At 34.9% G+C, this 26,724-nt stretch overlaps 1 protein-coding gene across 2 annotated transcripts; it reads left to right on the top strand.

Moving 5' to 3' along the window:
• Nucleotides 1-3,832: 3,832 nt before the first annotated feature.
• LOC110031545 (mitochondrial pyruvate carrier 1) lies at nucleotides 3,833-23,938 on the top strand. 2 transcript variants are annotated; one of them, XM_020734795.1, is made up of 5 exons: nucleotides 3,833-3,983; nucleotides 13,338-13,453; nucleotides 19,530-19,584; nucleotides 19,663-19,798; nucleotides 23,645-23,938. In XM_020734795.1, exons 2-5 carry the CDS (start codon nucleotides 13,361-13,363, stop codon nucleotides 23,679-23,681), a joined length of 321 nt encoding a protein of 106 aa, XP_020590454.1. In that variant the 5' UTR covers nucleotides 3,833-3,983; nucleotides 13,338-13,360; the 3' UTR covers nucleotides 23,682-23,938. The 2 variants fall into 2 exon arrangements, with proteins under 2 accessions (XP_020590454.1, XP_020590453.1); XM_020734794.1 differs by having other exon boundaries at nucleotides 3,855-3,935.
• The last annotated feature ends 2,786 nt before the right edge of the window (nucleotides 23,939-26,724 follow it).

The raw sequence follows: 26,724 nt of genomic DNA, 5'->3' as shown, positions 1-26,724 counted from the left end.
CTTTCACTCTCTTCTTTCCCCTCTCTCAACTCTCACCAATTTTGCTCTAAATTGGATCTCCCAATCCTCTTTGATCTGTGGCTAGGTCTTTGGCTCGGTCTGGATCAGTGGTTGGTGATTGTTGCAGTGAGTTTGCCTTTCCCGACACCTCTCCCTCTCCCCTCTATTCTTCAATTAAGTTTGGTTCGTTAAATCTATGTTGTCCCCACAATATTCTTTACGGCCTTCTATTGGGGCATTTTGATTTAGGGTTGAAAATTTTGGTTATTTGTTGGGTTGTGATGTTTTTTGATTTATTTTGTTGTGATGTTAGAACTTTGGTGGATTTCAGTTGTTGCATTTTGGTTTGTGTGATTGATGGCTTTCGGTTTTTGTGCCTTACTCAGTTGATGGATTTGGGTGGTTGGATTGTGTTGTTGGATTTTGCAATTTTATTGGGCCCTATGTTATATTTTCAGTTTGATTTTCTTTGTTCCCTGTTTGTTATCTAGTTGATGAATTTGGATGGTTGTGTTAAGATGCTGGTTGTTGCACGAAATTTGGTGTTAGTGGTGGTTGCATGTGGAATTTAGTCCAATACAAATGGATTTTGTGATTGTGTTGTACTACTCAAGTTTGTGGCGGTGGTGATTTTGCGGTGGTTTCTCTAAATGTTGGATTTTGTGGTGTTGTTTGGAAGTGAAGTGTGGTGTTGAGGTGATGATGTATTGTGTGAAGGTGGATTGTTGTGATGTGGAAATGGTATGTAGACAGTGGAGCGGTGCAGAGGTGTTACGTGCGGTGGAGGTGGTGGCATCACATGTGTGGTAAGGAGGTGGTGTTGCAGGGTTTAGGGTTTGGTATGATTGTGTTGGTGTGTGGTGTGGAGTTGGTGGTGTGTGGTTGTGGAGGTGGTGGTGTGTGGTTGTGGAGGTGGTTGAGTTATGGGGTTTGCTATTCAAGTTGGTGGTTAGTGATTTGAAGGTGGTGTTGTATAGTTTGGAGGACGAGGTGTGGCGTGGAGCTCGTAGTATGGTGCTGATGTTGGTTTTTGGTGATCTTGTGCTTGTGTGCAATTGGTGTTGGTTGTAGGTTATATAGAGGTGGTGGTATGGTGTAGTGTGCTATTGATATTGGTGGTTAGTGGTTTTGAGGTGTTGTCGATTGGTTTGTAGGAGGTGTTGTGGTGTGGTGTTGGTTATGAGGCAGTTTGATGTGTTGATAAATATCATGATGGTGGTTGTGATGTGATGGCGGTGTTGTAGATGTTTATGTTTTCTAACTTTTTTTTTATCTCCTATGAATTTATATTCTTTAGTTCTTTGCATGCTAGTTGTTGTAATGTGCAAGGCAAAAGAGATTGGTTCGTCTGCTACATGAGATAAAGAAATAACATCAATATTTGTGACCTCTGTATCAAAGAGGTCGGAAAACATGCTAACCACCTATTTTAACAAGGAGAGAGTTTGATAGCATGCAATTAAAAAAAAATGGGATCAATTAAAAAAAGGACTGGAAAATATGAAAATAGCTAAAGCAATGATCCACAGGCATTGGTTGGGATCCTATAAAGCGAACCATCGATGCTTCTAAAGGATGGTGGACAGAGAGATTGGATGCGATAATGTTTGAAATGTAAAATTATATTAAAGTTGTAAAAATTTCATTGATCAATCTAAAGATTTATTAATTGATTTGTAGGTGTTGTCATCTACGAAAAAAAAAATTTCAAATTTAGTGGTATTGACCTAGAGCTTGAAGATTGGTTGGATCATATGTTCGGTGGAGTGGTGGTCATAGGGGTGCAAGCATATTCACAAGGAGCAACGTGGTCAACTGACTCAGGACCGACTGTTTATAGCCTTCTTTCCTTCCTGACCACCTTTTTCTTTTTTAGGAGATGTGTCGGGGCAAGTGGATACCTCTCCAAGGCCAGTAGGATCGAGTCTACCGTCTTGTTGCTCGTGCTACCCAACATAACTCCTACTCAAAACCCCAAGAAACATTAGGAAAATATGAACAACCTAACTCATGGGCAATGTTGGGCATACAAATACAGAAAGAACTAATCATTAACTTTTCTTGATTTATCTGACACGATTAAGATAATAATTTCCTTGTTCTTATCACAATTATCGCCACCAAGAAGCAAAAAAAATTGGGGAATTAATATGTATACACTAGAGCTACCAACACAAATCTTAAAGAGAACGAACAACCAAAAATAAGAAACTTTCCCCAAGGGTAAACAACCTACCGGTAAGTCAACGCAAAAAAGGTGAAGCCGCCTCTCTAAATCCGGGACAATTCAAAGCTCCAAAGATGATCTCTTGCCCGATATCGACAAGATCCATCAAGAGCTAGACATAACTCATCCTTGCAGCAAGCCTCATTGGATACCTCACACAAACAACGACAAGATCCATCTAAGACCTTGCAAAAATGGGTATCCGGTCGAGGTAACAAACCAACCGGTAGACAAGACGTAGGCCACATAGACTTGAGACAAAACAACAAGTGAGCCACGGTTCACCTGACATAAAAAAATCAACTCATAAGTCGACCAACTGACCGACCGAAGTGCAGACAGAAACACCCTGATCGTGATTGAACAATCGACCTGATTTTGTTGTGGCGGATGAGATTGTCATTCGACCATACGCCTTGGTTGACCAAACATGAGACACGATCGTCAGCGAGTTGATCGCCTCAATCAATCACATTATAGCAAATCAATTAATCAATTACCGTAATATCAAAATTCAAATTGTAATATAAATATAAAATTAAATACATACAATTAATCAGAGTATTAATTACATTAAAAATGATTTTCACAACTATTCCCTCATTTTTGTAATTTTATAAAATACGATCTTATAAAAAAATAGACAAACAAACTACCAAAGGGAGGTAGATCATTGAGACTCCCATGGTTCTTCCTACAATAACTATTGTTTCATTTTATTTCTCATTCACTCGACTCTAACTTTAGAGTCGTGTTCACAAAAAACAATCCGGGATCCAACACATATATATATATATATATATATTTTTATTTTACTTATAAAAAAATATATCAGATGTTTTAGAACTTTTTGAGAATTTTTTATTCTTAACTAATTAGAGAAGCTTGTTATCTTTTTTTTAATATTGCTCGAATGGGACATGTCAAGGACACGTGTGATAAATATTTGGCGCACTTCAGGTAAGCATCAATGTTCAAAATATATCGGACATTGCACGATTGCATAATTACAAGGTTACAGTTTTCTTCATTAATTAAAAAAAAAAAAAGTAGGAATAAAAAAAAAAAAGAGAGGAGCTAACGGAAATTGTTAAAGAAAATTATCTTATATTAGACAAAGCTTATCAATTAGGGCTGTCAAAATGGCTTGTTGTTCGCGAACAACTCGTGTTTGACTCGTTAAGAAGCTAGTGTTCGGCTCGTTCGTTCGACGCGTTCGCTAAGTTAACGAGCTCAACACGAACAAATATTTGTTCATTCGTGTTCGACATGTTTTGGCTCGAAATACTACTCATCATATTGATGTGTACTATTTTTTAAAAATTTAATTGATTATAAGGCTACAATGATTTATGATCAATTAAAATTATTAATTAAGAAAATAGAATAAAAATTATTAAATAAGATTAAAATGATGTTTTAAATCTTATCTTATTCTTTAACATCTTATGACTACATGATTAGGGTTGTCAAAACAATTATTTGTTCGTGAACTGCTCGTGTTCAGCTTGCTAAGCAAACGAGCCGAACACGAACACACTTTTTAAGTTCGATTTTCATTAATAAATAAATAAATATAAATTTTCTTTCAAGTCTTCTGGTTACTATCCTACGATTCATCATCTGATCCGTCCTCTCGCACAGAGAAGAAGGCGAAGCGGAAGAGACGGTGACAGCTGCGGTGTCTGTACAGCTCTCAATAAGTTTGGTGAGTCCCCACCGCTTGCCGGGAGGCCATTTGCCGTCTATCATCCCGGTTGTGCGACTTTGTGTTCCGTTTAATTCTCCCATACGAATGAAACCTAGCTTTCTCTGTGGCATAGTTTTTTTGAATGAGATTGTATGCCCGTAAATAATAGAAATCTAAAGCATTTACTGTGCTCGAACAAGTTTCTCGCATGCCAAAACCGAAAAAAATGAGCGAATGATGCGGAGGTTTTGATACGATAAAGATTTCTTTGTTAGAAGTACTTGCAATCTGTTAATATTTCTTAGGTTATTTAGATATACAAAAGGTGCTAGATTTTGTGGCAAAAAATTAATCTGTGTCTAGTAATTATCAAGTTGTAGATGCGATGAATCTGCATTTAACCATCTAAATAGTTGTAGACTTAATTGACTTGCTGTCGAAACAGAAAAGAACTAGAAAGAAGCATTGACGCCAAGTTGCAGCACACATAGCTTAAAATTCCTTAAAGTTGAAAGCTATTACTTCTCTCCTCTCTCCTTTCTCCGTTTCTCCTTTCTCCTTTCTCCTTTCTCCTACATCTCAATTTTATCTCTAGTATGATTCTTGGATTGCAAATCTCAAGCATGTATGCCAACAAGGATCCTTAGGTTGGGGTAAGTCGGCTATTTCATTTGATTTAATCGGCTAGCATCTATATTATCCCGAGATGACAAAACTATGGGATTTTGATCAATTACATTTTCATTTCTCCCACCATCTATTAAGCTGATGGCGATAAATTTGCTCTTTCCAAAATCAGTTGTTGGTATTATAAGTTGAGCATTTAATGCCCATAATCTATCTTTAAATCAAAGTTATTTCTGGCATATGAGAAGGATTATTAACCATAGAGGATTGCACATATGAAAAACCTAGAATTATATCATATGATTATCACAGAATGAAGTGCAATCTTCGTTTTATTTTAAAGCCATTGGCTTATGAAAAATTGACCATAAATCACTCATCCTTTAAAAGAGTTGGAATAAATTTTTAGGGCCTATAAAATTAGCTAAGTCAATGTATTTTGTTGCATATGATCTTCAAATTCTTTAGTAAAAAAAAAAATACATTTAAAAAATACAAACTCTCTGATAAGCTACTTATAAGAGAGAGTCATAAGTCTCATTTTTAAGTATAATCTGTCTTTTCATCAGGATTGAAGTAGATTAGGCTAATAATCTCTAATAATATTTAAGCAGTTAGTTTGAAGTAAATTATGATTGTGAATGATTTTAATATATACTCTCGATGCAATCAAGTAAAGTCATAATCAAATATTGACCACAAATCCCATGTAGATATTTGATTTATTAGAATTAAATAAAAATATCACACTCAATAGGAAATGATGGAGCAAAATGATTCATGTAGCCGACCCCAGTTAGTTGGATAAATGCTTGTTTTTGTTGTTGTTAAATAGTATCTTAAAAGCCTTTAAAAACGGTAAATTCTTGACGCCGTGCCAATTAGATATAATTATAAGTTTTGACATGTAGACCCAATCTTCTTAATGCGAGGGTAGAGTTGATAAGGTTTGCAATGTAATGATATCCCAACGAATTTAAAAGATATGGAAATCATAAATACAATCCCATGCAAATAAGGAAAGAGAGTCAACATGGTTCCAAACAATCAAATGTGATCATTCAAATGCCCCAATGATGGGTATGCCCATGGCACATCGCAAGCAATGTCATTTATTCTCAAAATAATACCCTCAAATACAATACAAATGCTTTAACCAACCCCTTCCCAATGTTAATCGTGTTCATAGAAAGCCTTAACTAGGTAGAACATTATTTTAAGAATCCTTAAGATCTGAAAGTAAATTATTTTGGCTCAAATTGTGATAAAACAAAAAAATAAATAAAATAAAATTTTTTTTTAGTGAAATCCACTTTTTTAAGCTTAAAAGAACTATCCATGGATTGTTTATATTAGTTTATTGATGATGTTAAACATATTTTTATGATCACTCTTAAAAATATCACATAAGTATGAATGCGACTTGTCCGCTAACTTGGTGATTTTGCACAAAATGATGGTATTTATTAGCAAAATATTTTGATCAAGTGGCTTGCCATGAAAAGATAGTATTAAATTTCAGCAATTATTGAAGCTTAGTTCTTTATTGTCTTACCACTCTTGATTTATGAATCATAGGGTATATATGATAGATTTTGAAACCCTATACTTAATTTTGTCGAATTAAGCTAATGTTCACTTTAGGTCTATGAAGTCCATTTGAATGTATAACTCATAGTTGTTAATAAGGATTCTTGAGTCAGGTTGTATTAAATATCTACTTGACAAACTAGGGTCTATAACAACATGGGATAATGAAATTGTAGGATCTTAATTGGGTTTGCCATCATCCACTCATCATCCGCTTAAAGTTAATCACAATGTATTGTTGTTGTAGCCAAATCAATACTATCATATGCTATGTATTTGACATATGCAAATTAGCCTTAATTGAAAATTTTCTCTCTGGATCAATATGGTCAATTAATCATTAAAGCTCTTGAACATGAGAAACCATGAAGCATACCGTATGGTCCTTTTAAAATGAGTGTTAAATCTCTCGATTTATTTTCTTATTCAATCTTTCTTTTACAAAGTTGAATTAGAATCACTCTTATATGAGAGTTGAGTGCGAATTTTCGAATGCCGCAACATTCATTTTTCTTCAATAAGCTGCTCTAATTTTTTTCAATCCAAATAATATGACCGTACAAATAATCTCTAATGATGAATGCTGTCCTCTCTCTCTTGATTGATTAGATGCATTTTGATTTGATCATGCTTAGATAAAATATTAAGAAAGTCTAAAAGATTCATAATAGAATCAACGTGAGCACAAGTAAGTATTTGTTCATGGGATAAGGCTTGATTCATGTTGTTGAAGTAGATGCATATGCTCAACTTCCTTTTAGCCTTTTGATCTATGATGATATTTTAAAATACAATTTGAGTATTGAACTTTATGGATGGAAGCTAGCTCTAATAGCTTTTGGACATGCAGGAGACGGGCTTTATTAAATTCATATCAATTTTTCCAATTCATTATTTGATTGGACATGACAATATCTTAATGATACCTTTTTTATTGGTAAGCAAGCTGATGTTGAAATTTAGAATTTTTCCATTCCTTTTTCTTGAAATTTTGTATATGTGGGTTAAGCAGCCTCACTAGAACTTTAGACATTGGTGGCGGTTTTGAGTAAAAACAATAATGTCAAGTTCCTTTGAGTTTACTTTTATGGATATGAGAGGAGAAGAGGACTCAACCTGGGCTTGTCAATGTTCAATCTATGACAAGTGACATTAAACTGAACTTCTAACATTTTGGTTGTTGAACAAGCGAAAAAATCAATATTTGATTGGAGACAACTTGCAATTTGAACTCAGTGTTTCTCATTTTAGGAAACACTGATGTGTGGTGTATGATAGGTCTTTGTTTTGGACTACAATATTTTTAGCAGTTTAAATTGCAACTTCTATAGTGATTTTAAAAGTCTCGTGATTAGCTATCCTTTATACCTTTAGTAATTGCTCATCTTCTTAGCTAAAACATACCTTACTTAGATAACATATTCAGTCTTATAGCTAGCTTTATTGGATAATGAGAGTTTACCCCGATCCAACTGTCTTTTGGTGCAATGGTTGAAGTTTCAACAGAAAATTTAAAGTTAAGCATGCTCTTATTGGAGCATTGCTGTAAGGGGTGACCTCCTTGGAAGTTGCACCAATTGGACAAAATCATGAGGCCATCAGGCCAAAGTAAACAATATCACGATGGATCTTTAGAATCTTATCTGTCTATTGGATGATTCTAGGTTAAAAAGATTGACGAGAATATCTGTTATTTAAGTGAGGAAATTATAAAACATCTTTAAGAAGAATGAACTGAACTCTAAAATAATGTGGTGTCTTTTTCTGTAATGGTTGAAATTTCATTAGAAACTTCAAAGTTAAGCATGATCTCTTGGAAACATTTCTGTGATGGGCGACCTCCTGACATGTTACACCACGAGGGCAAAACCCCGCGACAATTACGCTAAAATGGATAATATATTTATGGATAAGAGTTTGGGTTGTTACCGTCCTTGTGTAAGAAAAATTTACGATGACGTCGTACTTTGAAATGACAACTTTTAAAGTGTTCAATAGAGTTCAGTAAAATAGAAAGTTGTATGTTGTTAGGGCATTAACTATGATGAAGTTGACTATTGCTATGTATTGGAGGTTGCTTTCCTCCTTGATGTTATGTTGCATGTTATGGCCTTTGGTCTTTGTATGCTCACCATGACAATCACAAAGTGGTTTAACAATCAAAGACAATTTGAATGATTATTAGTTTAAAAGTGTATTTAAAGATAATGTTCACATAGCACCCTACACCAATCAAGATGGGGGCATTTACATAAATACCACCCAATTCTTATGCTTTTATATATCTAACACCTAAACTTTGCTTTTTCTACATTTATACTACCCAAATCTTTCATATCACATCAGAATTACCACTATTTTAATTTTTAAAAGTAAAATATACATTTTCATGCATAGGTAGGGTGACATCTATGTAAAAATTGAAGTTTAGGTGTTAGATTTTTAAATACATAAGAATTGAGTGGTATTGTTCAATCCAAATTTGTCCTGTAGACCATGCCCGTGACATAGAGCGTAGGGACCAAGGGAGAGGAAAAGATCGAGAGAGAGAAAGAAAGAGTGACATAGTGATTGCCCCCAACGAGGCAAAGTGGGGGTGTTTCCTGGGCTTTTAGACCCATTTTATTTATAAAAAGAGATTGTTACAAGAGAAGGGGTGAGTAGTGCCTAAATAATTGGAAAACCCAAATGACATCCTCTCTTTTACATGAAAAAGATTCTTATATTTATAGATCATAAGAGATATCTAAAAAATTGTATCATTGTTTATGGAAGTTACTAAGTTATTATGCCTTGAGAGTTACTGGCTATTATTGTCCCTGAGAGTTACTGGTGATTATTGTCCCTGGGAGTTGCGCGTTATTATTGCCCAGGAGTTACCGATTATTATTGTCTTCATTACCACATTTTCTTATATCTGACACATATTCGTATGTTCGACACCTTTTAGTTGTTGGGTTCATCCAGCGATGGGGCCAGTCGGTTGGCTAGAGTGGCCGACCGAATGGGATGGTAGGTCGGTCTCTGCTACCTTCGACATTTTTCGGACATACATAAATTCTTCTAAGTTTCTTACTACATAGAAGTGAAGTTACGATAAGAATAAAAGATTTAAATGTAAAAAATGTAAATGCAATAACCATACTCCCTTGATTTCAACATCCCTCAACGCCATATTCTCTCCGGCTCAGAAGTGCTCCCTTGAGGCTTTTTTGGGTTGATTTTTGATTTGCGTTCTTGCTCAACATTCTGACCTTCAGCTGGTTGAGGTGACATTTGGTCGGTTTTATTGTTTTCTTCTATCACTTAGTTGATAGTGTTATTTTGTTCATTTTGTTTTTAAGAAAAATACATAAACATGTTTTGTAACCTTCACGAATATGCAAGTAGAGTAAGAGTTTTCGTTGTTTTTCATATTTTCTTTAGTATTTTACCTAGCCTCGGCTATTTGTCGATGTAGTTACTCGGTGATGAATGTTGGTGTTTGTTGATTTGATCAACCCGGAGGGGAGTATTTCATTTGCTTATTTGATCGCCTCGGAGGGGAGTTGTTGATTTGTTCTTCTCGGAGGGGAGTTTTTGATTTGCTCGTCTCGGAGGGGAGTTGTTGATTCTACTCGCTCTGAGATTAGTCGTTGATTACGCTCGCTTCGAAGGGGGGTCTTAAATTTGCTCGCCATGGAGTGGAGTATTTGACTTGCTCGCCTCAAAGGGGAGTCTTTGATTTGCTTGGTTAGTTCGAATTTCCCGAGTGTCTGCTTAGATGTAGACCGTGTGACCTCTTCGAGTTCCTCGAGTCTCCGTCGAACTTAGAAAAACATAATTAGAAAATTTTATTTATAAGATGTTTCAAAAAAAAAAAAATCTCATTGTTGGCTATTTCGATCACCAGGAATTTTCGGTCGCCTTGATATTTTGATTGTTCGAGCATTTCAGTCATCCTGGCTTGTGATGACCGGTCACAGGCATACAACCAGCCGGATGTAGGTGATCGGCCAAAAACGTGTGCTGAATTGTCGTGCAATGCAAATACGATAATCTATTACTCTACCGCCGTGAATCTTCTAACACGCATCAATACTGTTAGAGCATTACTTGACTATTGGATAAAAACCTAGACGAGAAATCAGAAACGCTGGCGGCTGTTTGAAATAGTCACACAATCAAAATTAAATTCTAAAGCCTCTATACAACCTATATAAAGGCCTCTTGAGGAAATAATCTAATTGAAAAATAGGGAAATAGGAAAGGAAGTAGAAAAGGGAAGAAAAACTCATGGATTGGCCCTGTTAGGATCACGGAAGGACTTGTGGTCTGTGGTTTCGCAATTCGTGAATCGAACATCCGCGTCATTCTCCTGGGTTGGAGGGAGCTTCAACCTCATCCATCAAATCTTTTGTCTCATCATAGTATGACGTTAGGTCGTCCACATTGAAAGCGGTGGAAATATTGCAATCTCCTGATAAATCAATTATGTAGTTGTCATTCCAAAACACATTCTAATCAAATAAGTACATTTTCTTTTGTCACAACCTAGTTGAAATTGCATATAGACGTAGATTCTTGTAAAGTAACTCTCGAGTCATCAAATCTGTAATATGTTTCTCCTAGTCGTACTCGGCTAAGTTTTCTAATAAATTATTTTGTCAGGAGGAATTGGCTCTGGAATGAAATCTAGAGTAGACTGTAAAATTTTTAATAACAACCACTAAGGAGAGACATCTTCTTCTTCTTTGGAAGGACATTAATTCCATTGTTTGTTGTTCTTTCTCACAAAACACTTAAATAAGAGTTCAAAGTTGGAGCTCACCATACTTGTATGGCCACTGATTGTGGGGTTGTTGTTGAATTGAACTGAATTTTATTACTCATATTACTCTATATTGCCTTCTTGAAGTAGCTCAAAACTTTTGTATTTTTGAAATATTAGATTTTCCTCAGTAGTGGCAACTTATGTGGTAGACTATATGTTTGAAAACTATAAAATTCTCTTATCTGGAGTTATCATGTGCTTGGTGCCAGTTGCACGAACTTAGATCCTCTTGGAATCCCAATGTCAGTCCTATTGATGCTTCTCTTATGGCCTGCAAAATTGTAGTTCGTGGCACCACATTAACAAACTCTATAAGAGCGCCCATTACTTCGGGCTTACCATCTTCTAGAATAACTAATGTGAATCCTTATGGAGTATCTCTTTTTGGCTCAACCTGAATCGTCATCTCTTTCTCATTGGCTGAAAGAGTAAACTTCTTTATGAAGGTTTCATCTTCTTTTGTGTCACCTTTCTTCAATTGCTCACTGCTCAATGAAAGAGATCACTCTCCTATTTGGGCAGTCAAACACCACATGGCTAAAACCGTGACAGTTGAAGCATTTACTGGCGGGGATGATATTGGGAGTAATGGCGGTCTTTATTATTTCTCCACTATGTACGGGTTTCTCTCTGCTTTGGTCGGCTTAGGTGTCTCACTGGTTGTACTCTTGATGCTTGATCCTACGGTTGAACTCTGCCACCTATTAGATGAGGTGGTTACGTGGTGTTGTTGTAACTGGTGAAGTCCCAATAACATATCCTGTTTGTAATGTGCAGGCAGGTACTTGCGCCGCATCTCTCTTTCTATCTTGTACTTGGCTGTGATTTTAATTTTCTCTTTCTGTTGTCAAAGAAGTTTCATATTCTCCCACCACAAAGATGCATCATTCTTTAAGTGAATGACGACTAGCTTTACCATTATGTTTGGTGTGACGTTCTTGTACTCAAAGACACTTTTTAATGTCTGGAGCCACTCGATAAATTCTTCCGTATCCTTGCGACTGTCAAATCTGGTAAGTCTACTTTTACTTCATGATCCTCACTTCCCAAATATTTCTTATTAAATCTTCAGGATAATGGTGCTTTATCCTTTTGATTCGACGAATCGCCATTGTGGCTACGGGTGGCCCGTATTGTCTCTTCTTGAAGACTGCAATTTTCTGTTATAGTTGGAAGATCTCTATAGGAAGTTCTTGGACATCTCTTTGTGGATTTCTAATATTCAACATTGTGCATTTTCTCTTGATAAGATTTACGTCAATTACTCCTTGGTGACGTGATTAGGGTTTAGTTTTGTTGAGTGGAAGTGGGTGTGTCTGGAGGTGGTCTAGAGTTAAAAAAAAAGTTTCGGGTGTTGATGTGTAAAATCAACAGGGGAAGGATGTTGGGTGGAGATTGGATTAGGTATTGGGGGATTTAGACCAGGGTTAGGCTAGCTTGCAAATATTTTCGGCAACTGCCAAATTCTTTGGCAACTGCCAAATTCTTTGGATAACGTTTAGTCAGCTTGCATAAAAGTTTGCAAGCGGTATCGAGAGAAAATGCACAATGTTTGCATAAAAGTTTGCATAACTTTTAGTCAGACTTGTGTGTCGGAAAACTTTTAGTCAGCTTGCAAATATTTTCGGCAACTGCCAAATTCTTTGGATAAATAGTCTCAATTAGTGTGCGGCTTCACGAGTCTCATGGGCAAGTTCAACAACTTAAAAGTGAGGATTGAGTCGGAGCTAATTTTTAGGGGACCTTTTAGATATTCATTTCTTGGTGACTCGAGTATTTCGGGTTCTAAAACTTTGGCTAGTTCCAATTTGCGGAAGTTTAGATGTGTTCATGATCAATGACTTTCTGAATCTAATTTTGATCTCAATGCGACTTGAATTAACTTGACTAATGTGAGTATGGCTGTATAAGAACATTAATTAATTTTGTTCCTATTAGTTAGTTACTTTGTCGGGATAAGGCCAGTGGTGATGAGTAAATTACTTGGAGAAATTAGTAGGTGTTAAATTTAGCTATAGGGCTTCTTTATCTGCCCTTCTTTCTACTATCTTTGTCTTTAATCTCTTTGGTATTCGTATTATCCAGCTTTGTACCATTGGTTTCAAAACCGTCATTTCATATGGCATAACAAGGTTAGACATTTGTTCTGTTGTCCTTCATAAATACTGTGAAATTTTAGGGAATATGAGTTCAAGCTTAAATCTTATTTTTGTTATTGTTCAGATTTTACATCAAGCTTGTGAACTCTATTTGATATTTTTCTTGAGAATTTACAGCCGTAGTAGGTGACCTACGTTGATTTTAATAATTTTGTTACATGCACAACTACAGCATATTCTTCATTTATGCTGTCATTTTCTAATTGTTCTTGTCCTTTTCTAAATATTTAGGTTCAGAAGCAGCGCCTGTTGCGATGGCAGCACTTCGAGCATTTTGGAATAGCCCGGTGGGCCCTAAAACAACTCATTTCTGGGGACCAGTTGCCAACTGGGGTTTTGTTACTGCTGTACTAATCCTAAATTTTTTGCTGATTATTTTTGTATTGTTATTTTAAGCTTATTTCTAATACTAAATGTCATTTTATATAGCAAGGAAAGAAAATACACCATCCAGCTGCCTAAAAATAGATATTTCTGTAAAAAACTTGTGTATCCGAAAATGATTGTACGAGAAGCTTAATTTTCTAGTGGGGGAAACACAATACATATGTTTAGGGAGAGTTGAAGATGGTTTCATGATGGTTTTTTTCCCCTTTCTAAGTGCAAGCATTCTGTATTGATCATATCTTGACTAAGAAATAAATTCCGTAATTTTCATGCAAGAGTTGAAACGGAGTTGTACTTTCAATCTAAAATTCCTCATGATTGCCTTCTGCGGATAATTTGAAATGCTTTTTTTTTTAAAATCTTGTATTAGGGTTTTTGCACTCATTTTGACTGACGGTGTCATTTGAAATTTATGTTCGTATAATAACTTATCAGTTTCTAATGCTAGGAACCTTTTAAAACCTGTTTAATAAAATTAGTGCTATAATTGTGCGATCTTTTGCCACTGCATTAAAATGTAGGACACTTGATGTGGTTTCTGTTGGCTTAATTGTTGCTTAGCCGTGACTTATCAATGATTTATTTTTCATTGCTACTGTAGCATTCTCGGATTCCTATCTGCAGGTTATCCTTGAATGCAGTTCTTTATTCAAGACTCAGTCTATGTGTGATTAATTGGATGCTTCTTAAATTCTACCGCGACTCTTATTTGTAGTGAAGCTCATTCATCTTTCTGGTGGATATGGTTGGATTATGCAAAATTCCCAGTTTCTCTTTTTTTGTCAAATGCAGTAGTTTATAAATCCATATGTCCGGCAAGTAAAAAATCAACTTTGTTTTCTTGATCATTTTGGGACTTTTATCTTTCTTTTTCTATTTTTCCTTTTATTTATTGTTTATTTGACATTTTGATTGTGTCTTTTTAGATTTAATTTATATGCATAATGTCTAAACTCTAAAGTACTTTGATTTCCTTGATTTTTTTTCTTATGGTTGATTTCTTTAGGAACTCAAAGCTTTTCACTAGAAATCGAAGTCCATTTCTTTAAATTAATCATCGCAGTGGTAACTAATTGTTTGTTTTAGATAATTTACTCACTCTTGAGATTTGCAATTTTTTTTTTGGCATTTGTACCATTAAATAATTTGCATCTAATTCAAATTTTTTTTAATAATAAGCTTTACATATCTTTTAATTTCGTCAAGCACTACTTTTTATATCACATTTGTATAAAAAATTACAGACCCTATGTTATCTTATAATAGGTTTGATATTGGAGCTTAAGATATCATTATAATTTCAATTACATTGGAGATAAATGTAGGCTTAGTTAACAAAATAAGATGATGTAACTTAAATAGAAACATTTTATGATCCCTATTGTGATGTTAAAGAATATTCTCCTAGAATCAATGTGAGGCATAATCTCAAGAAAATTTCAACTTGATTAGATTACTTAGAAGATTATTTATAAATTTATTATATATTTCATTTCCAGAAAGTTGCATTTGCTATATCAGAACTAGTAGGACTTGCTTATATAACATAACCTATTTGTGCTTTTATAAAAGCAAAGTTAAATGTAGGCTGTTTGGATATTTTATAAGATTTCAAAATTTATTGCCAAATTTGACTAGTTTAGAGATTACTTTGTTATCACAATATGTTTTATTGAAGTTCTTGGACAATTAATTAAACATGTTTTAAGAATTAATTCGAAATGTTGTCAGATGAGGCTTCTGAGCTCTAGAGGTTTAGAAATATTAGATTTTCCTATCAGAATTACTACTATGCTTAATATCTTTGAAGAAAAATAAGAGGCATCTATTATAAAGCTTGCCAAACTCACATCAATCAAGAATCATTTATGGCCACTCTTTTCTATCTGAAGAAATTGTAATTTATGAATATTGTTAAAATGATATGGTGGATATATATAACAATTTAGAATTGCAATATAATCATACATTTAATTTTGTTAGATTTGAACTCACCTATAATCTACATAAGAATATATGCTTACGAATCTATATATAAAATTAAACAATTTTTAGACTTGAATTTATAATTGAACTAGAGATCATACCCGTTTTGTGTCGGAAAATATATGGCGGTAGACTGAAAATTTAATGTTTTAGCGTTTCACGAAGATCCAATTTAGAAAAAAATTGGCAAGAAGAGACGGTAAGATTTTTATATGGAAAACCTTAGAGAGGGAAAACACCACGTTGCTTAGCCCAATCAAAATAATCTACCATGTAATTATTAGTCTATAGACTCTTCTGTTGAATTAGAGAACATGAAATTACAAAGATGATAATCATAGTTGTACAATGATAATTTAGTTATAACTATCATAATTGGTCTACAACAAATGTAGTTATTTGCCATAATAGCAATATTTAGGCACAATGTCTTAGGTGATGGCTGTAGTAGTAGTAATTGGCCATAGAGGTTGTAGTCGGAGGCTATAATAGTTGGACACAGAAGCAGTAGTTGAAAATTGTAACAGTAATAGTTGGCTACAAAGACTGGAGTTGGTGGTTGCAATAGCGGCAATTGGCCACAGGGGTCGTAGTTGTGAATTATAATTATAACAGTTGGCCACAAAGACTATAGTTGGTTGCTATAAATGCATTAATTGGTCATAGAGGTTATAGTCGATGACTTTAATAGTGTCTGGAAATTATCACAATAACAGCTGACCACAAATGTCGTATTTAGCTACAACAATTGCAAGCGGTGGTTGCACATGGTTAGTGATTGGCGGCGACAGGTGATGATAATTGACGGTAGGGATGTCAAAACGGCTCGTTGTTTGCAAACAGCTCTTGTTCGGCTCGTTAAGAAGCTCATGTTCGACTCGTTGGCTAAGTTAACGAGCTGAACACGAACAACAAGAACAAATATTTGTTCGTTCGTGTTCGGCTCATTTGGCTCGAAATACTACTAATCAATTATATATATATCTTTGATGAGTAGTATTTTAAAAAAATTATTTGACTACAAGGCTACAAAGATTTATAATCAATTAAAAGTATTGATGAAGAAAATAAAATAAAAATTATTAAATTAGATTCAAATAATGTTTTAAATCTTGCTGTAATCCTTAACATCTTATGACTACACGATTAGAGTTGTCAAAATGGTTTTTTGTTCGTGAACGACTCGTGTTGGACTTGTTAAGCAAACGAGCCGAACAAGAATACATTTTCTGAGCTCGAAATATAAACAAGCCGAACACGAGCTGAGCTCGGGCTCGCTCATGTTCGGCTCGTTTACACCCCTAATTGATGGCGGTCGACGGTGGCTGGCGGCTGTGGAGGTCGATGGTTATACGTCGAGTATTCTCCAAAATAGGCTCTGAAATTTACTTCTCTTCTCCTCTATTGAAGAGAGGAAATTTATTTATTGCCTTTTGGGGAAATATATTTTTGTGTTTTGGCGCATAACTTTGCTAACAACCTGAGCAGACGGTCTATGTTGTTTTCTTTTGATCATAGGTGATTTTTTAAGAATTTGGGTGCCTTAATGTCCAAAATTGAGCGATCTTAGGATCATTGGATTCTTCTCGTCGAGACGTTTGATTCAACTATAAATATGTCAAATTTAGAGTTTATTTGAATTATATTGACGATCCAAAGCCTCCAATTATGCTTTAACTGATTGATTGGATCCAGTTTGAACCAACTTTGACATCATTGCATTCGTCTTGTCGAGACGATCAATTTGAATATAAACTTAATGAAATCAAGGCCCATATCTTGAATTTGAATTTGGAAGATCCCTTATAAAAATGCATTGAGATTCGTGCTTTACAAAAAAAAAAAATTATTGATTACCCATCAATACCCAAACAGAAACCTCAATTAAAATATGAATTTGAAGTTACATTTTAATAGGAGACACTTATAAGTCTAAATCTCAATTAAAATTGACTATGAAATTGGGCAACTCATACCTGTTGATCACTTGCAAATTTTGATAATGTAACCCATGATAAAGTTTCTAGCGACAATTCCTCTATAAATCAAATTAAAATTATTTTTTTTTATGATTTTTGGTTTCTTGATTTATAAATTATGAAAATAATGTTATATAAAAAGTCAAATTGCGTCAGCACGTCTGCTTGAATCTAAACTTAAATAAATCATCACAAATAATCTTTGAGCCATTTGTGTTAGTTTCTTCAACATATAGTAGACAGATTATTTATGTGATTTGATCTATTTTTGGAATAAACTTTTAAGGATTTATAAAAAGTATCAATTGTATTTTGCTTCATCCTCTATTCTCTTAGTGCTAGCTATATTATTTCGTTGAGGAGGCAAATAGTTATTTTAGCATTATTATTACATGCATTGCTACATATTTTATGATCCGTTAGTCATATGGAAAGAAGCCTTCCATCAACTATAAAAAAATATAAATCCATTGTAATTATTATTATTAAAAGGTTCTATAGAATTCAAAGGTGACAATTTATTATTCACATGAATTTAGTAGATTTTCTTAAAGGATTTTTTAAGAAATTGACTGTAAAAATATCTGGGCTAGATGGTTATTCACTATGTTGGTACTAATGCTATGATTTAGATATCCTAAAAAATTCTAATAACATTCTTGTTCTCAGAGTATTTGATGTGACATTATACTATACGTTATTATCCAATGTCCTGAATTGTTTTCTTTTTCCGTTTTCTCCTTATTTCATAGTCACCCCATCATCAGTTTAATTTTTCATATAGGAATACAATGTATTACAAGCATCCATTCTCAATGGTGAGGAGTTTCAACAATTATCCCTCAAAATATTAGAAGAATGTTGGATAAAAAATCATTGGAGCCAAATTTGCAGGTGGTTGCTACTGAGATATACATATAAAACAGTCATTCTCATTCTCAGCATTTATTATTACAAAGAAATACCTTCTAAACTAAAAAAATGTCAGCATAGGATCTCAACAGGCCAAGACCCAGTTATTTTTTTTCTCTTACACTACTGACTATTACAATATTGTCAAAAGTAGAGTCATTGATTGTCATGTACCATTTACTAATTTAAAGTTTGTATTCCATTTTTTAAAGAAATATGGGTTGAAAAGAAACTCCTTAAAATGTGCATTCAAGATTTCTTTACGGGTTTTTTTAGGATTCATTCTCCTTTAGAAGTTGATCTTAATCTATTAGAATTAAATGAAAATATGACACTCAATAGGATGCGCAATGGAGAAAAAAGTGTTTCATGTAGCCGACCCCATTTAGTGGGATAAATGTTTGTTGTTGTTGTTGTCTTTTCCTTTAGAGGGCATTGAGACCGATCATGTGAAAACTAAGTATACTATAAAAATGAAACCACCTAAAAATTTGACGTGGCAAAGATCCTTTCAGGACATATTAGTTTGCTTAAGGCATTTCAATTCCAACCTCCCTGATAGATGTCATATATTTGCTATGCTGTCCAATAAAAAGATTTATTTCGTTAAGACAAGTTTTGCTCACCTGTACTTGATGATATTAAGAGATATCTCTTGAATCCTCTTGTATTGAAATCCCGCATAGCTTAAATAATTTTTTTTTTTTTGTGAATGTGAAGTTCTCTTCATCGTTCTGCAATTCCAATTACTAATCAAGTAGGGGAGATGATCTCTTTGCAAAAGTGAGAGGCTTCTTTTTTAGTTTATTCTTTTTTTTTCCTTGTCAAAATTTTCTTAGGTTAGTGAATGATTTCCATCGTGATTGATGTATTTTTATATTTGTTATCTATCTAGCTTTATTCATATGCATGATATCTTAAATACTATGTCTTCCTTGATTCTTTTCCTTATGGTTGATTTCATTGGGAGATCAAAACACTTTGCTAGAAACTTGATTCTTTTTCTTCTATTCGTTATCTTAGTTCTAACTAATTGTTTGTATTAGATAGTTTGCTTTCAATGAGATTTACATTTTATCCTTCTATTTATTGCATTTGATTATTTTCATTTCATCTACACAATTATTAAAAAGTAAGCATTCAATATCTTTTTATTTAGGGTTTGGTTGATACCCAGAAGCCACCAGAAATGATATCTGGTAACATGACTGCAGGTTTGTAAAAAATGTTTAGGAAAACCTTGAAATAAATCCTCTTTCTCATAGTAATATGTCCCTAAAATGGTTTTGCAGCTATGTGTGTTTATTCGGGACTCTTCATGAGGTTTGCGTGGATGGTTCAGCCGCGAAACTACCTTCTTCTAGCTTGCCATGTCTCTAATGAAACAGTTCAGCTCTATCAACTTTCTCGTTGGGCAAAGGCTCAAGGGTATGTATATCAAACTTTGACGGAGTTAATCTTATGATATTATCATCTTAGAATATATGTTAGGAAATATAATAGATTTTAGGCATAATGGGTATATTAAAAGGTATTGAAATGCTAAGATGGTGTTGTAAGGCTAGAAAGAATATAATAATGGGGCATTTCCATGCATGCCACCCAATTCCGGTATGTTTACATATCTTTAATCTAAACTTTTTACATTTATAAAACCAAAATCTTTCATATCACATCAAAAATACCAAAATTTGAACTTTTGAAAAGTGAAATGTACACTTTAATGCAATGGAAGGTGATATGTATGTAAAAATTGAAATTTTGGTGCTGGATATTCAAATACATAAGAATTGAGTGCATGTCTGTAAATCTTCATATCATATTTAATGCTTATATGATTTTGGCATACTCCAAACATGTGGTAAACAAAGAGATTGGTATGGGTGCTATTTGTAGATAGCAGCGCTTGTGAGGCATTATAATGGTTGTATTGCGAAGGGTGAAAGAATAGTTCTCTTTGTGCCACCATGCAGAAGCTTATTTGGTAGAAATTTTAGAAGTTATTGTCATATATATATAAAGATTGATCGAGGGTCGAAGATTGACGATCAACTCCTATAGGTTGGACTGCCAATCTTGTGTGCTATTTGAATCCTCCCGAAAGGGATGGGATTCGAACCACGACCCGAGGGTCTTACACTAAGGTGTATTTTTGTCGTGTTTTTTTGCAGGTGTTAAAAAAATCACACACACACACATATATATATATATATATATTCCAAGCTCTCTGTCGAGAAATTAGGGCGAAGAAAAACAAGAATCGACACAAATCCAGAAGAACACACAGAGATTTAACGAGGTTTGGCAAAGATGACTACATCCTCGGGAGCAGAGCGACGACTTCCTTTTAAATATTCAGAAAAGAATATATAATACAATATTCAGCTCTCTCTAAGCCCCGGAACAGTTCTATTTATAATCCTAGATTAAACCCTACAGTAAAATATGTAATTCCCAAATTACGCATATACCGTATAGCGGGGCGTTGCCCAGCACGCCCAACCCACATAACGCAACTTCCTGATTTGGACAGATTCTTCCGCTTCGCTCCGCTCCGCTCTCCGCTTTGTTCCAGCATCTATCTCTATATGGTATGTGAGTCATACCATAACAAATCTCCTCCTTGGCGAATATCCAGCCCATTAGGAGAAAAGATATCTGCTAGTTACACCTGCACAAATGTGGGTTGGGCCACCATGTTTATGTTGCGCCCACGTTGATCTCAACCCACTAAATTTCAAGAGACACACCTCATTAATTCGAAGAAACATTTGTTCATTCCAAGATACTCCAAATTATGGTATTATGAGTCATACCTAATAATTCTCCACCTTGGTGAATACCCTTTAGGAGAAAATCTCCATCTTGCGAATATCCAATACCTTAGGAGAAAAATCTCTACCTTACGAATATCCTGCCCTTTAGGAGAAAATCTCCACCTTGCGAATATCCAGCCCCTTGGGAGAAATATCTCCACCTTGCGAATATTCTGCCCCTTAGGAGAAAATCTCTACCTTGCGAATATTCAACCCCTTAGGAGAAATATATCATGAAGTTTCTTATGCACAAATGTGGGTTGAAGCACTTTTCCTGTTCGCGCCAGCACCTCGGCTAAACTACTGTCCCGTGAGCGAAACTCTTCGCGAAACTACTGTTCGAGAATAATCGTGCCTGCTCGCTCGCCAGCACCTTACCGAACTCCACCTGTCGCAACTCCTCTTGCGACGAACTTGCAAACTCCGCTGGTCGAACACCACCAAACTCCTCTGTTCGCAAACGCTCCTGTTCGCGGTAACTGCACACGAACTCCTGTTAGTTAACTCCACCTCGCCTAATGCCGCGAAGGTTCATGAACTGTTGCGCCTCGAAGTCGCGACGCCGCCTCTATCGCAAACTTCCTGAAGCATAACTCGTCAAACTGCCGCATTCGTTTATCCAAACTGCTTCGCACCTGTTCGTTCCCGCGAGCCCGTCTGCCTTGCGAATAATCCGCAAAATTTTATATTCTTCTGCGCCGTAGCCAAGATTTTCTTTCTCCAGCCAATGAAATTCAGAAAATACTTCCAAATTTTCTTCTCCACAAGATTCATTGTTGAGTCAGAAATTGTACTTTGATTCTACCACAAATTCTTTTAAATAATCCCTTAATTAAGATTTCTTAATTAAGTTTCTCTTAATTAATTTTTTGAAGAAAAAAAATTTTCCATTAATTAAGTTTCCCAGAGAAACAATAAAATTTTTCCAAAAAGAATTGAAATATTCCCTTAATTAAATATTTTATTTAATTAACTGAATTTCAAATCATTTCCTTTCTTCAGCCTCCAGCAAAAGAAATCTCACATCCGCAAATCCAACAAAGAAAATTTTAATTAAGTTTCCTTAATTATATACTTTATTTAAATCAACTTAATTAAAAAATAATATTCCTTTAATTAAGTAAAATTCAAAAACTTTCCTTTCTTCAGCGGGAAAATGATTTATTGATTTCCTTTCTTTTTTCTTCTCCGCAACCTCCAAAGGAAACGGATCGAACCAGCAAAGGAAACAAATGAGAAGATTCCTTCCAATTTCTCCAAGAGAGCCTTCCTTTCACGAATGCACCGAACCTTCCTTTGCAAAACTTTCTTCCTTTTCAGATCCACGCACAGAAGGAAAGATTCCTTTCCTCCCTTCCGCCCAGCAGCCTTCCGCAAGAACCTTGCCGCCGCCAATCACGACTTCTTGCAATTCGCGAATTCTCCTGCTGTACCGAAGCCGCGAACTAGGGAACTCTGCTGTTGTGTCGCGAACTCACGAACTTTTCTTCTTCTACTGTTGCTGTACCGAAACCCCGTCCTTCCAGCGCCGAGCCGTCCAAATCGCAGCGTCGCCCAATTCCCTGAAGCCGTCGCCGAACTGCTTGCAACCTCTGTCTGTCGTGAATGGTAGAGAAATCAGAAGAACTCTGCGACACTTCTGGGAACTGTGTCGAAACCTTTGCGTCTGTTCGCAGTAACACGCGCGCGAACCTTGCTTCGGTTGAATTCACTGAAGCAACTTCCTGCGACGAATCTGACGCCCTAGCCGCCAAACTCCTCTGCCAAAATCTTCTTTATTCCTGCACCACTGAAATTTTTATTCCCTGTCATTGAACCTGCCGCCGATACCACTTGTTGAGAAATTAGGGTGAGAAATTAGGGCGAAGAAATTAGGGCGAAGAAAAACAAGAATCGACATAAATTCAGAAGAACACACAGAGATTTAACGAGGTTCGGCAAATATGCCGACATCCTCGGAAGCAGACGACGACTTCCTTTTCAATATTCAGAAAAGAATACAAAATAAAATATTCAGGTCTCTCTAAGGCCCAGGATTACAAACAGTTTTATTTATAATCCTAGAGTAAACCCAACAGTACAATATGTAATTCTCAAATTACCCATGTACCGTATAGCGGGGCGTTGCTCGACACCCCCAGCCCACATAACGCAACTTCCCGATTTGGACAGATTCTTCCGCTTCACTTTATTCCAACATCTGTCCCTATATATATATATAACTTTCATCCAAAATTTTGATGTATGATAAATGATGATGGACATATACTTGGATAAATAAATATACTTTACCTCCATTTAAATCATGATATTTTTAATACCATCTTTATAAGTAGTTGTGTTGAAAGTTTGGTAATATACATTGGTAAAAAATGTCTATCAGAAATAAGCTCAAGTACTTTCCCTCTCTTTTTCCCCATTCTTTTAAATTTCTGTTGTTTTTCTTCTCCTTGAACAGGTATCTGTCAAACAAAGAGCCTGAAGGACAAAAGTAGCTCGTGGCTTGTGAGTGCTCTGCTGCTGCTGATGATGTTTCATTCAAGGAACAAATGCCAATTTCTTCCTATATATAATGGCATGCAGTATTTATGCAAGTTTTTGTTTCTGAATTCATCATTTGATACGGTTACGCTTTTAAGCTCAAATGGTGGCATTGAACAGGCAATTTCTTAAAAACAGGCCATGAAATCACTATTTGTTAGATAATTTCTCAACTTTTGTATTCAGATTTACCTTTTTTATCATTTCGACAGCCTTTCGAGTACCAGAAACAAAGTTTTTTTCTAGTTTATTACGCTTCTTTTTTTACCTGCAATTGCGTACATATCTTATCTGCACGTAATATTTATTTTATTTTTGGTATGCGTGAACAGTTGTTGAGATTTGGAGCAATTTTTCCATCCGGAGGCCGTAGTTACGGCCTCTAATAGAAAAACATCATCTAATTAATATTAATTTTTAAAATTTTTAAAATTTTTAAATTGGACCCACTGTCATACACTTTTTTGGGGCAGAAGTTTTAATTGGACGATCGTATGTAGTTTTGCGTGCGATGAATGCATGTAATAATTTTTCTGAGATATGAGGTGTTATAAATTTGTGAGTGGCAATGCTCGAATTTGAGTGATTGGTCGTTTGTTTGTTTGTTTGTTCGTATGGACTTCATATGTATTATTTTTTTCCTAGGAAATAGGGGATAAGAAAATTTTTGATGTAAATAAAGATAAAAAAGTAGGATTTAAATTTTATTTTATTTTTTTATTTTAATTGGTGGTTTCAAGTTTATATTTCGAGCTCAAAAAGTGTGTTCGTGTTCGACTCGTTTGGTTGAGAGGGTGAACCGCGAGCTGTTCACGAACAAAAAGTCCTTTTAACAGCCCTAATCATGTAGTCATATGACAATAAGAGTTTGAGCAAGATTTAAAAATTATTATTTATATTAAAACATCATTCGAATCTAATTTAATAATTTTTATTCTAGTTTCTCAATCAATATTTTAATTGATTATAAATCTTTGTAGTCTTGTAGTCAATTAGATTTTTTTAAAATACTACTTAATATATATATATATATATAAACTTGATGAGTAGTATTTCGAGCCAAAACAAGCCGAACACAAACAAACACATCTTAGTTCGTGTTCGGCTCGTTAACTTATCAAACGAAATTAACGAGCCGAACACAAGCTTCTTAACGAGCCTAACACGAGCTGTTCGCGAACAACGAGCCGTTTTGACAGCCCTAGTTTCAAGTGAATAAATTATATATTTTATTTTTTGAATGGGAGAATATTTTAATTGCTTGAAAGATTTATTGAGATTGAGAGAAGTTGCTCCATTTTTTTGCTTTTAATAGTCATATTAAACACCGAATAAAAAAATTATTTATGAAATAAAATCCTATTTTATAAAGAAAACTAAGTTCTACTATACTTTTAGAGTAATTAAATAATATTTAAATGTTATATACGTATAAATAAAATGAGCATTTTGACAATATAAATATGATGAGCGCAAAAGCACTTAAATTTATTATCTTTAATATGGTTTCAAATTTATTATATGATCAAGGGTGATAATCATTGGTGAGTGAGACATGTAGGAGGCTCCAAAGAGGATTCATGTTGATTCGCTTTGGGACGTGAGCTCTAGTAAAATGTATGACCCGTCAGAGGTTTTGGAGTGAGAAGAAGCTGCGGGATTTTTAGTGAGTTTTTTGAGGGTGTAAGATTTAGAAAAAAGTGGGGAGCCATCTCTCTCTTACCTCTTTTCTTCTTATTTATAGGAGCTTGCCTACCCATAAAAGGGGTCTAGAAATAAAAATAACATAGAACTAGGTTATAGGATATGTAGTATGGTGTCAGAGCACACATTGTCGACAAAATTATTGATGTGGATTGTCATGTTATTAATAAATGTTGGTATGTATGTTGATAGACAGAAATTCTCTTCCTTCTGCATCAGCGAAATTCTCGTCAGCTAGGTGGTGTGTCGAGTAGTTGTCGGTGGGTTTGGTGAGAAGGTCAAACCAACACATACTAGTATGGAGTAAGAACTCTAATAACGTAAGCAAGTTTGGCTATAAAGACTCGCTAGAAGATCAAAGTGGGGTAGACCTATTTTGAGGAACTCGCTACATTGCTAACGCATTTCAAAGGTACTCGCATAATTCTTCTGAACAATAAGGAGCTCTGAAATTTTGTCGCTTTCAATGGTATGGCTAATGAGTATGGTTGATATGGTCAGTATCAAACCACTAAATGCACAACTGGTGGGCTTAATTTATTAAGGCCATGAGACTAAATTTTTATTTGTTCTTTCTTGTTGCTTAAAGAAACTAGTGTTTAGATATAAAATAACAAAGAATAAAATTCAAAACTCTTGCTATCAATCATTGATGTTTGCCATGGTCATAAGGTCTACAACCACCAAAAAGGCAATGCCCCCGCCATTGATATGAATGCTAAATACATTCACCCCATAAGGTTAACACACAGTTATCAAAAATTTCGATGTTGTTGTTGATGACACGATTGATTCTTGTGCATCATGTCAACACTAGTAAGGATGATGCACACCTTCCACACCAACCCTAACACCCATTGTCGCAAGCCAAATCCATGTTCTCCATCATTAACAAGCCTAATATTCAACTTCAACACCAATGCCAACACTAAAAATTCCCACCAAAGTTAGCTTCCTAACCAAGGTTGCCCGTCATCAACCCACATGTCATCGATAAACACCATTGACACCAACATAAATGTCTATTATTGTTAAAAAGGTCGAACCTCATCGTCGACAAAAACGATGACACTCATCATTAATATTAATATTTATATAATCAAACAATCTAATATAATATCTGTTAAATCAAATGAAAAATCTCTCCAACTCAATAAAAAATTTTCGCAAAATATTTACTTTAACACGAAATCTCCAAATAATAAAGAGAAAGAAATTACACAAAAATTTGCATTTAAAGAGAAGATTCAACCATAATATGAAGATTTTATCCATGTTAAAAATTAGGGCCAT

The sequence above is a fragment of the Phalaenopsis equestris genome, unplaced genomic scaffold (assembly GCF_001263595.1).
Source record: "Phalaenopsis equestris unplaced genomic scaffold, ASM126359v1 Scaffold000840, whole genome shotgun sequence".
Taxonomy (NCBI): Eukaryota; Viridiplantae; Streptophyta; class Magnoliopsida; order Asparagales; family Orchidaceae; genus Phalaenopsis; species Phalaenopsis equestris.
The sequence above is the reverse complement of the archived record's forward strand: the minus strand, read 5'-3'. Positions and strand labels throughout refer to the sequence as shown.